The sequence below is a fragment of the Radiomyces spectabilis genome (genome assembly GCF_025331425.1).
Source record: "Radiomyces spectabilis strain NRRL 2753 chromosome Unknown BYT42scaffold_12, whole genome shotgun sequence".
Classification (NCBI taxonomy): domain Eukaryota; kingdom Fungi; phylum Mucoromycota; class Mucoromycetes; order Mucorales; family Radiomycetaceae; genus Radiomyces; species Radiomyces spectabilis.
In genome coordinates this window covers 614,350-631,232 of record NW_026251937.1, presented here as the reverse complement: position 1 = coordinate 631,232, position 16,883 = coordinate 614,350, and the positions used below count along the sequence as shown (strand labels likewise).

The following is a 16,883-nucleotide window of genomic DNA, read 5'->3' as shown; positions in this document are numbered from 1 at the left end:
CCCTCATCGGATGGATCGCTTGAGTGAAAGCTTTTTGCTTTCCTTTTCTATGGCCTCCATTTTAAGGTCACAGTTGCTAAGAGGACCTGTTGTCAATGACAATGAATATTTGGAGACCAAAATGACACCAAATGCGAAGGTTTGACTCATGGGGCCGTCCAATGAAGAGAGCTGAGATGGAAAAAAGCAAATGTAGAGCAAAGCCCAGAAAAGCTGTTTTCCTCCAAGTCTCTCTGAAATAAGACTAGTTATCCATGATAGTTAACGACAATCACAGTAATATTCTTATTACATTTTGCAAGGTAAGCTCGCTTCATCAGTTTCAGACTCATGTTATGTGCCAAAGAACGTGAAGGTACTGATTTTGTACGTCTCTGTGGAAATGGATGTGGTTCAAACCAACCAAGCCATTTGCATCATTTTCATCCGTATTCAGGTACACACACACAGACACAGACACACAGCAGCAAAGAATATGAAAAGTATGATGTTCTCTGGTCACAAACTTGTGAATTTGGTCACAACTGGGCACAAATGCCGAACAGCACAATGAATGAAAATTTTAAATCACTCATTCCTCTTGCGAATGATCTTTCGTCTTTCAAAAGAGCTATCTACAAGATAGATGTCTTCTCATAATTTTATAAATGCATATATTGATCCATTATTGACTGTAGACAGGCATAGATTATAGAACTAATGATTCATATCTCGTATTTTATCCTTCCTTTCCTTAGTTCTTACTAAAAGTCGTTTCAACATACCTTATGTCTTTCTGATTACGATCTTAATTCTTCCTTCTTCACCAAACATTACATCCTCAATTGCATCGATGACATTGCTACATTAGGTTTCAGAGGATACCTGGAATAGCTTACGCAGACGCAGTTTGCATGGATATCGAGTTCGCATATTGCAGTTGATGTTTTGCTTTACACAAATTTCAGTTGCTTAATGGAGCTTTTCCCAGCAAACTAATTGATACCTTTTAAGTATCTAGAACAAAGGAAATGAGAATTAAACACTGTACATTTATTCATGATATGGGAAGACATAATCTTCGCTATTAGGATCATTGACTAAAATCATGCTTGGCTAGGTATTTTCAATCCAAAGTCTGGGCAACTTTCAGAAATGGATACTTCAATTTCTTATTATTTTCATTTTTATAAAGATAATAACTCACCCCACCACCCACCGCCATTCCCAGTGACCCCCAGCGAACTGGGCAAGCCGAAGCTTGTTCCCCTATCCCACCCCTGAGACTGCGATGAGCTGCCATGATAGCGATTTCACCTATGACCAACCCATCAATATACATTCGTTTCCCGACTTCGTGCAAGTTGTGGTTAGGGTCCCCGATAGTGTAATTAATTTCATGAAAATCTCTTTTTGCTTGCAAGTTGTTTTCATTTTTCTGGTTTTTTTCTTGTTATCCATGTTGTAAGAGATGCTATCTGATGAATCCAACCAAGCACCATCGTTTTTTATCGCCCTTTCAAAACGGGAAAGGATGATAAAGTAATTGGCAGCGATTTTGGCGGAGTTATACGTAGGTGATCGCCGTTATCCAAGCAGTGAACATTATCTGACGGATGAGTTGTTTAGTTTTTTTTTTATTTGCGAAGTAATGTACATAATTGCTAAAGTGAGTGCGTTTTCATTGGAGATAAAAATGAAAAAAAAAAACTATACATGCAATCTGTCGGTTATTATTCACTGTTTGGTTAACGGCGGCCATCTACGTTTAACTCCGCCAAAGTCGCTGCCAATTATTTTATCATCTTTTTCCGTTTTAAAAAGAAGATGAAAAGTGATTGTATGTGGTTGGATCCATTAGATATGCATCTCTTACAACATGGCTAACAAGAAAAGAAGCATAAAAAATGTGAACAACTTGCAAGAAAAAAGAGATTTTGATGAAATTGCACTATTGGGGACTCTGACCCAACTTGCACGAAGTCGGGAAACGAATATATCGGTGGGTTGTTCATAGGTGGCCCGGTGTCAAGTCTCCCTTTTTAAGACCTCTGACGTCGTAGCAGGCCTTGTCTTCGGATGGGGTGAGGCGCCAAGTGCCTATGGCAACGCTTATCAGCAGTCGCGGGGGAGGGATTGGGAACAAGTTTGATAACTTGCCCAGCCAACTTGTTGGTTTGGGGGTGACCGGGACTATTATCATTATAAAAAAATGAACATGAAGAAAATGAATAAACGAAAAAATGAAGTATCCCTTTTGGTAATTTCCAAAGTAAATGGGTCCCTTCACCTTTCTTTGACAGCACATTCAAGTATGATTTTTAGACCATGGTTCTAGAATAGCAAAAATAGTATCTCCCCATATTTCGAATAAACAGGCAGTTTCTATCCTCTCATTTCCTTTGTTCTTTATTCATTTTATATCCATTGCCTGTGGAAACCGTCTCCGGAATAGATTAGCAAGAAAATAAGAAAAGGACAACATGAAAATGGAAAAATAAGCCACGTTGCAGAAGGAGAAGTCGTCCGCTTCTTAAATTATTATGAACTACATTATATATTGAATGAGAAAGGATTTTTTTGCATCTACAATTTTTATAGTTCATATCTCTTCAATACTTCAGCTTCGATCTTATCAGCAGGGGCGCGCTTGCCGGTCCAGATTTCAAACTGGGCCAATCCTTGCTCAATCAATACTTCAATACCTTCTACGCACGACCAGCCCTTACGTTCTGCTTGCTGTAACAACTTGGTACGACGAGGTTTGTAGGCCATGTCGCAAATGATACCCTTGATACCACCATACAGATGCTCAGGAAGCTCAATACCGCTGTCAGCAGGAACCGTGGAGACGATCACGCCAGGCTCAATATCAGCCTCCAAGGAATCGATCACCGTGATGTCACAAAGAGATGCAAATGCCTTCTTCAATTCGTGCGCCTTGCTTGCAGTACGGTTCCACAAGAAGATTTCCTTGATACCCATCTGGTGGAGTGCGTACAAGCCAGCACGCGCGGTGCCACCACTGCCAATGACAAGACCCTGCTCCGGTGGGTTACTGGGATCCAGCATCAAAGGTTGCACCCGACGCTTGATGCCCAAGTAGTCGGTGTTGTCGCCAAAGAGACGTCGTTCCATCTTGCCATTCACGTCCACATATCGCACACAGACGGTATTCACAGCACCAATCATCTTGACGCTCTCGCTAATATCGTCCAGATATTTCATCACGGCAATCTTGTGGGGAATCGTGACGGAAGCGCCACCAAAGTTGGGACTCTTCAGAGTCTCTTCGGCATATTCGACCATGTGGCATTCCAACAAATTATAGCGGTGAGGTAATCCCAAGGTGTCGAAACCGGTATTGTGGATGGTAGGCGACATGGAATGCTGAATAGGTGTACCAATAAGCCAGTATTTCTTGGCATCCAGGAGACCAAGAAGATGTCGTGCTTGGTTAATCTCAGCAAGGGACAGTTGACCAGGAGCAGCCTTGGCCGGTAAAGATGGATGAGTGATGGGGGTGAGGCATTCGTTGATGACACGAGAAAGTTGACCAGCGGCACCCATATTGATAGCGATCAAATGCTTGCCTGCTTTTTTCGTTTCCCGGAACTCTTCCAACGCAATGTTATGCTGCAGGTTCGTAGCCACGCCAACCAGTTTGATGATATCACCATATTTGTCCGCCAACTGGTATTTAATTTCCAATTCCTTGGAACCCCACGGTGTCTGTTGAGGGACATCGTGCCACGATGAGATGATCAGGCTGTTGCCCTTATCGCGAATGAGCGACTCGATGGCGGCGGATGACCAGCATACTTCCACGTCGACGTATTCGCAACCCCAGCGTTGACCCCAGCGAAGGAGATCGAACATGCCTTGCTCGTCGTTGTCAGCAAAAGCCCCCGCTTGTCCTTTGCTGCGCACCGTGAAAATAATAGGTAACGATACATGGCGTCTAAGAATAGCCACTTGCTCTGCAATGTATTCCAGATACATTTGGCATTCGACTTCCTTTCCATCCTCCTCTGGTTGCTGTAACAGATCCACTCGCAATTCTACTGCATCAGCTCCTTCACAAATTTCTCTCAGCTTGTCCACCGTCGTACGTAAATCCTTCATCGTCAGCGACACAAATGTAGTGGGAACACCCACACGACCTGGCGTCAAATCCACGTGATTCGTATCTCGGCCAGTAATGAACAAAAGGAACCGCTGAAGATCCTTTTTGATCGCTTGCCATTCCGTGGGTGTCACCCATCCATCCTCAACAATGGAATCGGCGTATGCCACGAACTCGTAATTGCACACTTCACGGTACCAGGTGCGTCGTCGCTTCCAAATCGTCATCATGTCTTCACCAAACATGGGTCGAGTGGTATCCTTGTTGAGATATTTCACCACATGGTCCAAATCGCGCACCAGATGAAGCACCTTGCCGCCCTGACGCACATGTTCCTTCAACACCGCACGAGATTCGGATGTCTCAACGATGCCACCACCGCAGGAAATGACGTATTCACGTGCGTATTCTGAATCCTTGGCCAAGATCTTTTGTAAAGCTTCGGTTTCCTTGACACGGAATTGTTCCCAGCCCCAAGTGTTGATGAATTCAGGGATCGTCGTGTTGAGCGTCTTTTCAAAATAGTGATCGACATCCACAAACTTGAAGCCCAAAGTTTCAGCAGCATACTGTCCAAGTGTCGTTTTACCAACGCCGCGCATGCCAATGATAACGATGGATTTGGTGTGATCCATTTTGGGACTGTTGGACTTGCGCATCTTACCCAAATGCTTACGTTCCGCCTGAGATAAACGAGCACCCTGATCAACACCGCTTAAGCGAACACCAAGTTTGCCTTCCAAGTCGTCCCACCAGTTGGGCCAGGTCTTTTCGACACACTTCTTTTCTTGGATAATGGTACCCTTGGGAACCACCGTAGCCAATACAGAGAACGCCATGGCGACGCGGTGATCGTCGTAGCAGAAAATACCTTCGGCAGGGGCTTTGATGTCCTTGATAGGTTTTCCGTGAATCTGGATACCATCCGGCAATTCCGAAGCAGTGACCCCCATTTTCGTAAGTTCGTGGACCATGGCAGCAATACGATTGCATTCCTTGACGCGCTGGTTGGCAATACCGGTAATACGAGTAATGTTTTCACCCTTTGGATCGGAAGTGACAGCGGCCAAAACGGTCGCTGTAAGGAATGCATCCGTCATGGTTTCCATATCGACGCTGGGAAGAGGACGAAGTTGACCAATGGGAGGACCAGTCACGGTGGTGGAAGTTTCAGTTTGTTCGACCTGGCAACCCATAGGCCGCAACACATTGATGGCAAAGGTGGCATCACCTTGCAACGATTTGGTACCGATATTGGTGACGGTGCATGTGCGGCCGGTGATGGCAGCGACGGCCAAAGGATAGGTAGCTGAGCTGGCGTCGGATTCAACGGCATACGCCTCAGGATTCTGGTAGACGCCCTTTTGCACCTTGTAAGTATTGTTGGGCAAACGTTCGACGTCAATGCCAAAGTCTTTCATCATGGCAATCGTCATGTCGATGTAAGGCTGGGAAATGACTTGACCCCCGGTTAAGACTAACTCCACAGGCTCGTTGGCATAGGGCGCGCAAAGCAAGATCGAGGAAACATATTGGGACGAAATGGAAGCCGCCAATTCGATACGACCGCCCTTGAATCCACCGTTGGGAGTGACGGCCACAGGTAAGAAACCCTCCTTTTCAATAGATTCGATAATGGCACCCGTGGCTTTGAGAGCCGTGAGAAGAGGAGCAATAGGGCGCTGCTTCATACGAGCGTTGCCGGTGAGGACGGCTTTCTTGCCCTCTGGGGCGGAAGCAATAAGGGTCAACACAGAGGTAAGGAAACGAGACGCTGTACCGGCATTGCCAACGTAAATCTCTTTGTCAGGAACGCTGAGTTGACCGCCTCGGCCGTGAAGGACCAAGGTTTCACCGTTGTTTTCCCACTCAAAATCCGCAGCACCGAGACTTTGGAGTGCCGCCAACATGTACTGTGTATCATCCGAATGCAAAAGGTTGGTGAGGCGGGTGGTGCCTTTACCCAAAGCAGCAATGAGCAATGCACGGTTAGAAATAGATTTCGATCCAGGGGTGGTCAGCACGACTTCCTTTTTCGGGGGGTTGGCCGCCTCGGTGACAGGCAACACCAATTGTTCGGGTGCCAGCACCTTGTGAATAGCCGCATCCGCAATCACCGATGCACGCGGTTCCAAGGTTTTACCAATCGCAGCCAGCATGACGATGCGCTTCTTATCGCCCTGGTTCTTTTTATCGACCTTCATGATGTCCATGATATCATCCACATGACAGTGCAAATCACCAATGCGGTCTTTAACCTTCTTTTCTTCCAAACTGATGGGTAAGCCGTACGAGCTGAGACATCTTGCTAAGCGGCCCACGGCAACTTGGTTCAAATGTCCGAGATTTCTGGCCAACTCGGCTTCCTTGACCATACCGATGGAAACACATTCTCCATGAAGCATCAGGGGTGACACGATGGCTTCGATACCGTGGCCGATAGAGTGACCAAAATTGAGCAAACCACGTAAACCTCCCTCTCTTTCATCATGCGTCACGACGTACGCCTTGACTTTAGCCGAGGCAAGAATAACATCCAAAAGCAAGGACTGCGCTTCCGTTCGCGTGTCCAGAGTAGCACCTATTCAAATTGATGCCCGTAAATTTTCCCTCATCCATGTTGGTTTTCTACGCTGGTTATTCGCATCTCACCTGCAAGAGCAGAAGCATTGCCCTGTAACACAGCATGTCGTATGGCTTCCACCCCGTTTTCAAGTTTCACAAAGTCCGATTCATTCCAGATAGCCGCGGTCTGTACGACAAAACGATGAAGTCAGTTTTTTTTTTTGCCATCTCCGTCCCTGGGATCTTTCGGGAAACAATCTCCTGGAGGTTCTTTTCCCAGATTTTTTTTCTTTCTTTGGGATCTTACCTTGATGACTTCCGCCATGCCGTTGGAGAATTCGCGTTCGGGTAAAGTGCGTAAAAAGTTGAGATCCATGAAAATGCGCTTCGGTTGCCAGAATGCACCGATCAGATTTTTTCCGGCGGGTGTATCGATGGCCGTCTTTCCACCAATGGAAGAATCGACCATTGCCAACAGGGTCGTAGGGATCTGGACAACAGGAACACCGCGCATGAATGTAGCAGCCACAAATCCAATGAGATCACCAATCACGCCACCGCCCATGGCCAAGAAACATGTATCGCGGGTGACGGCGTTGGAAAGAAGCCAATCCTCGATATCGTCTTTTGTCTTTCTGGACTTTGACGTTTCGCCGGGAGCGAGAACGCGAACAAACAGACGAGGTTCTTTCTGACCCTTTTCGGCGGCAATTTCGCTGCTGATAGCGTTGAAACGTTCTTCGTAGGTGGGCAAGTAAATGGGTGCCAAGTTGGAGTCGGTAATGAGGACATAATTGGAAGCGGGAATGTTGGTCAAGACATCGCGCAGAATATAGTCGGTGAGATGAAATCCGAGAATAATAGATTCCGAACCGAGAATGGCGACTTTCTCTACGTCCGGTTGAGCGACTCTCCCTGTCGTTTGCGCCATCGTTAGTGGATGCAAAGCTAAAAAATGGAGAATGGTACGGGAGGGAAAGGGAGAAAATAGCCTGAATTTACTATTTTATTTTTTATTTTTTTATGATTGATCAATCAGTTTCCCCCCTCCCCCATCAAGATACAAGGTGAGTCAAAATCGAAAAGCTGTCACACTCGGACATCCAAATTTAGGGTTTTTTCTGCATGGATCTTTTTATTCTTCCTTTGGCAGAAAAAAATCAATCATGATCACCGCATGCGTTCATGTAACTTACCATCCTTCATGTAAAATACTCTTCATTTACAGTAATCCTATTGACATACAAGTAATTACCAAGAAAAATAGACAAATGATTAAGATTTGTATTGATAGAGAAGAACAGGTTGTCTGTGCGATATTAATGAATTTTATAACATCTCAATTTATCAGAGTTAACACCAATCAAAATATTGATTACAGTACGGAAAACAAATACATCTAATCCCATTAATGTTTTCACTGCATGCTCAGCACTGACAAATTGGTTTCCTGAATTTTTGAATAATAACTGATCTATTGTTGCAATGGGGAGTCGAATGTCATATGATACCACTGTATACCTTGCCCATAATTCCACAACGCAGCCATGCGTGCACTGCGCTTAGAAAAATCATACACAATACATCCCCTCGGTCCGGTACGATAGTGTTGCTGATCATCACGTACTACAGTATACGGACCCTCATGACGGAAAATCGCTCATCAATGTTATGGTACTTCTATTTTGTTCCACATACCTGTTGCAGTATACAGAGAATGAGCGATTTTCGCATATTCTATTGCATAATATCCCTCAAAGTCATTGCAAAAGAGTGCACTTTATACGCTGTAATATCATATTATCGGCAGCATGATCAAGTTCATACGCTTGTTGGTGCAAAAAAATGTCGTCAAAAATAATATAGACGCGTAACATTCAGATCGTTGGGGAAAACCCATTATTATCGACGACTTATTGCTACTGTCTGACTGTTTTGTTGCTGTGGGATGAATATCGCTGTGATCCTTGTTAAATCATTGGAATTCTGATTGATTTGGGCTCTCAGCAAACTCAACGTAAAATAAAATAGAGACAGATGGCTGTACTGTATGTATGATCGAAAAGCAGGACAAGAACGAAAAGATTAAAATTCTTCATGCGCTCTGCTGTCATGAATCAAATGCGTAATTGAAAGTGTCCTTCATTTCAAATGCATGCTACAGTCGTCCCTCGATAATTTCACGGTCAAAGGGAGGGGGGGGGGTGGTCAGGTGCCGTGAAATTATCGAGGTGTTGAAATTAACGAATTCGGCATAAATATGTTCCCGATAAACTAGAGTGTGATTGCTGCATTTGTGCACTGAGCCTTCTCATTTTGCTCACATACCAATTAAAAAGTTTTCAAAGAAGAAGCCAAGCAGTGACCAATGTAAAATACCAGCTTTATACTGAGTTGTTTTGCTTGAAATATTAAAAGATTGCACGCTCAAGCGAAGTAACATTAGGAGCTTTTTAAAAATCATCAACTAGCTACAGTAGCTTGTCTTCTTTCTTTTTCCAGACTTCCAACCCTATATTTAACTACAATTCTCAAATGTGATAGGCTGATGTTGTTCTTCGTTAAGGATTCACGGCCAAAAATTACCGTGAAGGTTGAAATTAGAGAATCATGAAAGTTACCTGCTATTTTTCGGTGGGAGGCCCCCGGAGCCGTGAAAATATCGAACGGTTGAAATTAATGGGGATTGAAATTATCGAGGGACGAATGTAGCTTTCAAAACAGAACTAATTCGGTATCAGGTACGATCTCTTTACGTTATTTTATGATAGTTGCTTGTTTGAAACTATGTTCATATTTAAAAGAACGGACCGATAACCAGTCTCCAACGGGCACGTTGACGCAATCTGAGTTCATTGTTTGATGTGCATAATGATCATCCATATTTTGAACCCATGATTCGCGTTTAGGATTTCAATCATGTAATAGTGCCGTAAAATCTTCCCAAGTACCGCCATGCGCATCCTTTCGCATACCGGGTGTTTGTATGTTCAGTATAATGGCTTGTGCATTCTACTGCAGGATCATCTGGATGTGGGAAATACAGCCTGACGACTGTGCTGTTTGACTCATTTTAATTTTGGACATGGCTAGGACATGGCGCGCCTCTGGATCTCCATTCCAAAAGGGAACTTTTAGCCTAAACCATGAGCACGACGCCATCAATTTTAGGTCTCCAAATGAATGTCTCTTCTTTGTGTAAATCAACTTCGTTTAGATTTGTTTTATGCTCGAATGCCCGAGTGTAGTACATTATCTTCATCAAAAATGATCAAAGAGATGCGAGTTTTCAAGAAGCTTTTTCTATGGTTCCATTGTAGCGTACAGTATTTTGCCACCACGTGCAGCTCTTCGTTGTTTTTATTAAACCCTCATTTCTTGTGGGACTATTTTTGGGTTGATTGCGAAAACTGCGAGAGCTGATTGGCTTCTTCATATCGTCCTTCACTTGTATTTTCTCTTTTTTTTTTGACACACCACTCACTATTATAATCATTGTCATGGGATGGAATGGATGTAATAGGGGAAACTTACAGTTATTTCTCAAAAGCCATGCACTCCGAAACAAGGATTTGCATTTACTGAGCGAGAATAATGCATGAGTGCATGCGTTATTTTACTGGCACATGTATTGAAGCGAGCCCAAGACGTGTAAGGTTGCAGTACATGGGAAGTATGTACAGCCATTCTAATCACTTGATTTTTCTAGTGTTACATCATTCCACTTTCACTCGAGATATGACGCTTTCGTATTAATTAGACCTATATTAAATGAAAGGGCTTGTAACCTTATGAGAGCGTTTGAGCCCGGAGACAGCGAGGATGTAATTTAATGTAGCAACTCGAAGAAGCTCTGCGGGTACTTTTGCCATTGTTTGGATTTTTAGCCATGGCAGCTCATGCGGACTGGAATTCTATGTAGCCGTGACACGATACTCTGGCAAGGCTCAATTATGACTTAGTTGGCCAATGTCGTGGAACTGTCCTCCTCACCCCCATCACCATTACTGCTATTGCTGTTGCTGCTGCTGCCGCCGGTAGCACGAGTAGCAGTCAAGCATATGGCGGGTACAAATAATGGAAGGTAAAGATATGCGCTGATATCTTCGGAAGGTTCTAAATTAAGCTTGTTGCATATCAACATTGATCCGTTTTTCGGTGCCGTACCACGCGTCTTTTTGGAAATACAAACGCCCCTTGCACCATACGGACATTGAACTTGAAAGCAGTATTCGGTAAGGCGTTCGATCAAAATCAAAGATACTTGCTGATACACTCATCATAGTAAACTGGAGTTGGGCTTGTCAGCCGTCTTTAAAGTAGCGTGGATATTTTGTTTTCGCATGTGTCCATCTGATATAATAGTAGATCCCCAAGCGCACGATTGCAGTCTATTGGCCGGAGGTTCCTAAGTGAACCCGATGGTCAGCTCTAGCGGACCAGCCTCCAACGAATTGCAACTTACATGGCAAGTGTACGTGATGCAAGATCATGACGACTGGGTCTACATCACGAACTTAGTTTTCTCCGAATATTCATTAACCTTCCATTCCCAAACTAATTGAACATGCCGAAAACCCAGTTTGCTGATCATACGTCCAGCATCGATCGATTTTTCAGCCCGCATGATAAAGCATGGTGTCACAAACCAAAGCGAGCCTTTCCGATTCTGTAATGTATTTTTGATGGATTTGCGACCATGATAATACAATAGAATAAATGGGTACGTCATGACATCTCAGAAACAATAGGGGTAGGGGATATCGTATACATGCAGGGGTGCTGAAGATGTGACCAAGACAGGAAACTCGCACTCGAACATCATCCGTATCACCGCGTAATACGACATCAGGGCATTGCCGCATTGCACTTTAAGGCCTTTTGAAGGCGAAAAAAAACACTCTACTGTATATCAAAATTAGGATATATCTCAGTACCTCATGGAAGCATTTCAAGTGAAATCGACTTTGAAGTATAAAACAATAGCATTCTACACACAATGAAATCTGAATTTGATTCAGGTTGGTCCAGGGGAACGGGGATCCTCCGGCGTACATAGAAAGGATGATGAGGTCACTGACACCCGTTCTTGCTAGGCCGGTATGACTTCCCAAGGCTTGAACCCATGGAAATTCTTAACAATGTAGGCAGCTAGCTTGTCTGTGTGATAGCATTTGTATGAGAGTATGAGAGTTCTAAATCACCTTTTGTATTTGTGTTTCACTATATTGTATGAACATAATACTGTATCAGCGCACTTGAATGCAGGAAGTTGTTGCGTGGCGTTATATTATAGGAGTTCATTGCATTTTCACTGATACAAGGGCGCCAGTCATCCTGTAGGTAAGGCTGCAAAGCTTGGCCTAAGCTTCGACAACCGCTTTGAAGTTTAGAGTTTACTGGGGCGTAGGGAGCACATCCCTCGAGCAAGAGTTCGGTGGAGTCATTTCAAGTATTTTTGCTCCAGACATCTCGTCAATTCATAGGATATAAATATGAGGGCACTTGGTCGATGTCGATTCTAATCATTCCACTCCTGTCTGTCTCCCTTCCTATACACACAATGAAATCCGTCCTATTTGCCGCTGTTCTTTGCTTATCTTCGGTGCTCGCCCAAGACGTTGTAGGGCGAGGTCGATCCTGTGTCGTGTGGAGACAGGATGGTGCAGTCACTAAAACCCAAATTTGCGAAGCCGGTCTTACTTGCCAAGGTTTTGGCCCTCATGAAATTCTGAACCGTGGTGGTGGCGCTCATCACACTGATTTTGATACCTACCGCGGCATCTGCATCAACATGAACGATATCCAAGCGTCTTAGTCGTTTCTCTTCACCATTCATTCATAGACTGGATTTAACGACCGTTGTAAATTATCAAGTTACTGTTATCAAGTTACTGTTTGGTATTACATAAAACGTGGTCCCCAAACCGTATCAAGATGTAGTGCTCTTTAAACGATCAATTTGAATAAAATTCAGTTAATATATCGCACAGGTTGTATCTTGTACTGAGATAATTACCGGGAAGAGATAATGTCGAGATACAGTAGAAGCCAAAAAAAAAAAAAAAATTAAAAAGAAAATAGCGGTATAAAACGCTTGGTGGTACATACAGCTTCGATCATTCTCTCGCATGACAAAGTATGTGGCACAAGTCCAAAGCGAGCCTTTTCAAACTTTGGGATATGCTGTTGGATGGCTTTGCAACTTTAAAACAATACAATATAATAAAAGGGTGCGTCATAATGCTAGAGAAAAATAGGAATAGTCGAGTGTTTTGCGTTGTGTATACGCAGGTTGCTTCGGTCCAAAACCGCTCAAGGTGTGATTAAGGCAGAAAACTCGTACTGACAATGTCATCTGTGTCACCGCGCAATATTAAATCGGAGCAATGACACTTCCACTCCAAGGACTTTGCATACTGCAATATAACATTTTATAGCCACGATATATGAAAGGAGCTTATAGAAAATAGGCAATAGGAATTCTTTGAGACTGTTTGATATGTTTACTTCGATTGATGTGATCTACCTACTTGTTATTTTAGGCTTGAGTCCGAGAAATGACAGCCACCAGTACCAATTCTCAGTATGATTGATGTCTTCAGTCCATTTGAATGCATTAATTGCACATAGACATGAGTGCCTTGCAGTTTCATTGATATGATGTCATAATCATTTGGTGGGTAACCTTGATGCTAGATTTGGCATCCGCTTTGAGAGCTTGTGTTTACCTTCTCGACGTAACCACTTCAGAATATTTTGTTTCCGATATCTCGTCAACTCAGAAGATATAAATATGAGGGCATTTGGTCCGTATTGATTTTCATCGGCCCACTCCTGCCTGTCTCGCTTCCTGTACACACAATGAAATCTGTTTCGTTTGTCGCTGTGCTTTGCTTGTCTTTGGTGCTTGCCCAGGAGACCGTGGGTCGAGGTTAATCCTGTGCCGTATGGAGCAAGGACCTTAAAGAAGTCACTAAAACTCAAGCTTGCGAGGCCGGCCTTACTTGCCAAGGTTTTGGACCCCACGAGATTCTGAATAATGGTGGCGGCGCTCATCATACTGATTTTGATACCTACCGCGGCATCTGCATCAATATGGACGATATCCACGCGTCTTCGCATTTTTCTCTTCAGGATTCCTCTATAAACTGGATTTAAATGAACATTGTAAAATATCAACCCAGCGTCTCTTACACGTAATGTCAAGAAGATGCTCCCAATTTTTATCAAAACGTAGTGCTTTTTTAAATGATCAACTAGAATAAGATCCACTTATAGTAAAGTATAGGGTTAGGATCTGGAAAAGGAAAAAATGTGAGAGAAGTCAAGCTACTGTAGCTAGTTGATGATTTTTGAAAAAACTTCCAATTCTACTTTGCTCTAAATGTGCAATCTTTTGGTTTTTCAAGCAAAGCAACTCAGTATAAAGCTGATATTTTACATTGGTCACTGCTTTGTTTCTTCATTGAAAGCTTTCTAAGTGTTATCGTGAGCACAATGAGAAGGCTGTATACACAAATGGGCCAATCACACCCCAGTTTATTCGAATTTCGTTAATTTCAACACCTCGATATTTTCAAGGCACTTGCCCCCCCCCCCCCTGGCCGTGAAATTATCGAGGGACCGCTGTATGTACTTATATACAGATAATTACCCGGAAGAGATATTGTGGAATACTGTAGAAGCAAAAAAAAAAAAATCGGAAGGAATTAAGGCATAAAATAGTTTGGTGGCACGTACACTTCGATCAGTCACTCAGTCCGCGTAATCAAGGTCGACAACTCATACCGACACGGCCATCTGTATCACCGCGCAATACCAAATTAGATCGACGCCACTTCCGCTGCAATAACTTTTGCACATTACAATACATGCTTTATAGCAACCTTTGTCAGTACTCATGAAAGTATTTTAGCGAAAATCCACTTTGGAAGGTTTCAAATCAGCATTCTGTACACAACAAAAATCAGTCTTTGACTGTTTATGGTGACCCAGGGGATCGAGATTCCTCCGCCGTATATAGAAAGGACGATAGGGTCACGGACACAAGATCTTGCGAGCCCGGTCTTAGCTGCCAATGCTTTGAATCCATGGAAATTCTGAACAATGTTGGCAACGCGCATCATACAAGTTGTGACCTAATATCATAGCTGTTGTATAATATGGGTGGTATCCATAAGCCTAAAATTTCTTTCCATTCATGTTTGCATCAGCCCATTTGAATCTCGGAATATCGACTTGAGTGCATTGCATTTCACAAACCCGATGTCACAGTCATTCTATGGGTAATGCCGAAAAACTTGATTTAAGCTTCGATATCCGCATTGAGAGTCAACATCCGCTTTGAGAGTGTGTGTTCATTCTCGGCGTAATCATTTCAAATACTATGCTTCAGATACCAGACATTTCGTCAATCTATCGGATATAAATATGAGGGGACTTGGCCCGTATCGGTTCTCATCAGCTCACTCCTGCCTCTGTCGCTTCCATACAAAATGAAATCGGTCCTGTTTGCCGCTGTTCTTTGCTTATCTTCGGTGTTCGCCCAGGAGGCCGTAGGTCGAGGTCAATCCTGTGTCGTGTATAGAAAGGATGGTGCAGTTACTAGAACCAAAAGTTGCGAGGCCGGCCTTACTTGTCAAGGTTTTGGGCCCCACGAAATTCTGAACAATGGTGGCGGCGCTCATCACACTGATTTTGATACCTATCGCGGCATCTGCATCAATATGGACGATATTCACACGTCCTCGTATTTTTCTCTTGAAGATTCATCCCAAGTGAGGATTCAATAACAGTTGTAAAATCTTCAACCCAGTGTCACTTAACACAAAGATGTAAATGGCCCTCAACCCGCATCAAAACGTAGTGCTTTTTTGAGCGATCATTTTGAATAAAATACAACTATAATGCACACGACGTACTTGTATTGATATAATATTAGCAGGAGATAATGTGGAAATCCTATGGGACAAAAAAATAAGATCCAGAAGAAGGGGGGGGGGGAATGTTGGTGGCACATTCAGCTTCAGTCAGTGTTCCAAGCCCGCATGATAAAGTATTGTGGTAGAGCCTTTTCAAACTTCGTGACATACTTTTGGAACAACTTCCAATAATAGAATTATAAAGAGTATGTCATACCATATCAAAATCAATAGGATTAATTGTGTATATGAAGGGCGCTTCGGTCCAAAAGCGTTTGATATGTAACCAAGACAAAAAACTCGCATTGACATTGTCCTCTGTATCACCGCGCAGTACCAAATCAGATCGACAGTACTTTCACTCTGAGATCTTTTTCATACTGCAATACAAACACTTTATATTAATAGAGTTTGTCAACCATCCATGAAAGATAAGAAGTACACTCTACTCGCACTAAAATTGGTCCTTGACAGTTTTTGTTGGTCTGGGTGTGATATATAAAAGAACTGATATAAAGAGACAGTAAGAGCCCTTTGGGACTATCAGATATCTTTAATTTTCAGTCTTGAGTCGAAAATGATAGTTATCAGTGAGCAGCCCTAGGTTACACGGTATATTTGAAAGCATCCGTATGCTGTGGTGTGACAGTGTCACCCATATGAATTGATCTCGGTGATCATCCAAGTTATGGATGAAGAGGCTCGATCATGTTCTAATGGAAAAGCTCGTCCAGAATAGAAACGTGTCTATATCTCGATCTTTCCTGTTTCGGTAACCAGCCTAGAACTGGAAAATACGACAAGCAGTGGATATATCACACAGAAGACTGGGTCTTGCGCCGTATACAGAAAGCATCATACACCCGACCTTGCGAGACTGGTATTACTCCCCAAGATTTTGAAAACATGGACATTTTGAACAATGTTGGCAGCGCGTATCATACGCGCTTTGGTCTGTATAGTAGCATCTGTATGAAAAAGGATGTTGTCCATAGGCCTTCAATCCTTTCTGCCTTTGTGTTATTATTGCAAGTACATTGTATCACCCATTTGAATGAAGAAATTGTCCTATAGACATGGGCACATTGCATTTTCCACTGACACAATGTCACAACCATTCTGTGGGTAAGGCCGAAAAACCTTCATGTAAACTTCGACATCCGCTTTGAGAGTCAACATCCGCTTTAAGACTGTGTGTTCATTCTCGGCGTAATCATTTCAATATTGTGTTTCAGACATCAGACTTCTCATCAAGCCATACGATATAAATATAAGGGGACTTGGCCCGT

At 43.3% G+C, this 16,883-nt stretch overlaps 1 protein-coding gene across 1 annotated transcript; it reads right to left on the bottom strand.

The window, feature by feature from the left end:
- Window positions 1-2,574: 2,574 nt before the first annotated feature.
- Window positions 2,575-7,601, bottom strand: BYT42DRAFT_617070 (EPSP synthase-domain-containing protein; the record flags this gene model as incomplete). Its single annotated transcript, XM_051572136.1, has 3 exons — window positions 2,575-6,686; window positions 6,758-6,857; window positions 6,978-7,601. 3 exons carry the CDS (start codon window positions 7,599-7,601, stop codon window positions 2,575-2,577), a joined length of 4,836 nt encoding a protein of 1,611 aa, XP_051420104.1.
- Window positions 7,602-16,883: the final 9,282 nt, after the last annotated feature.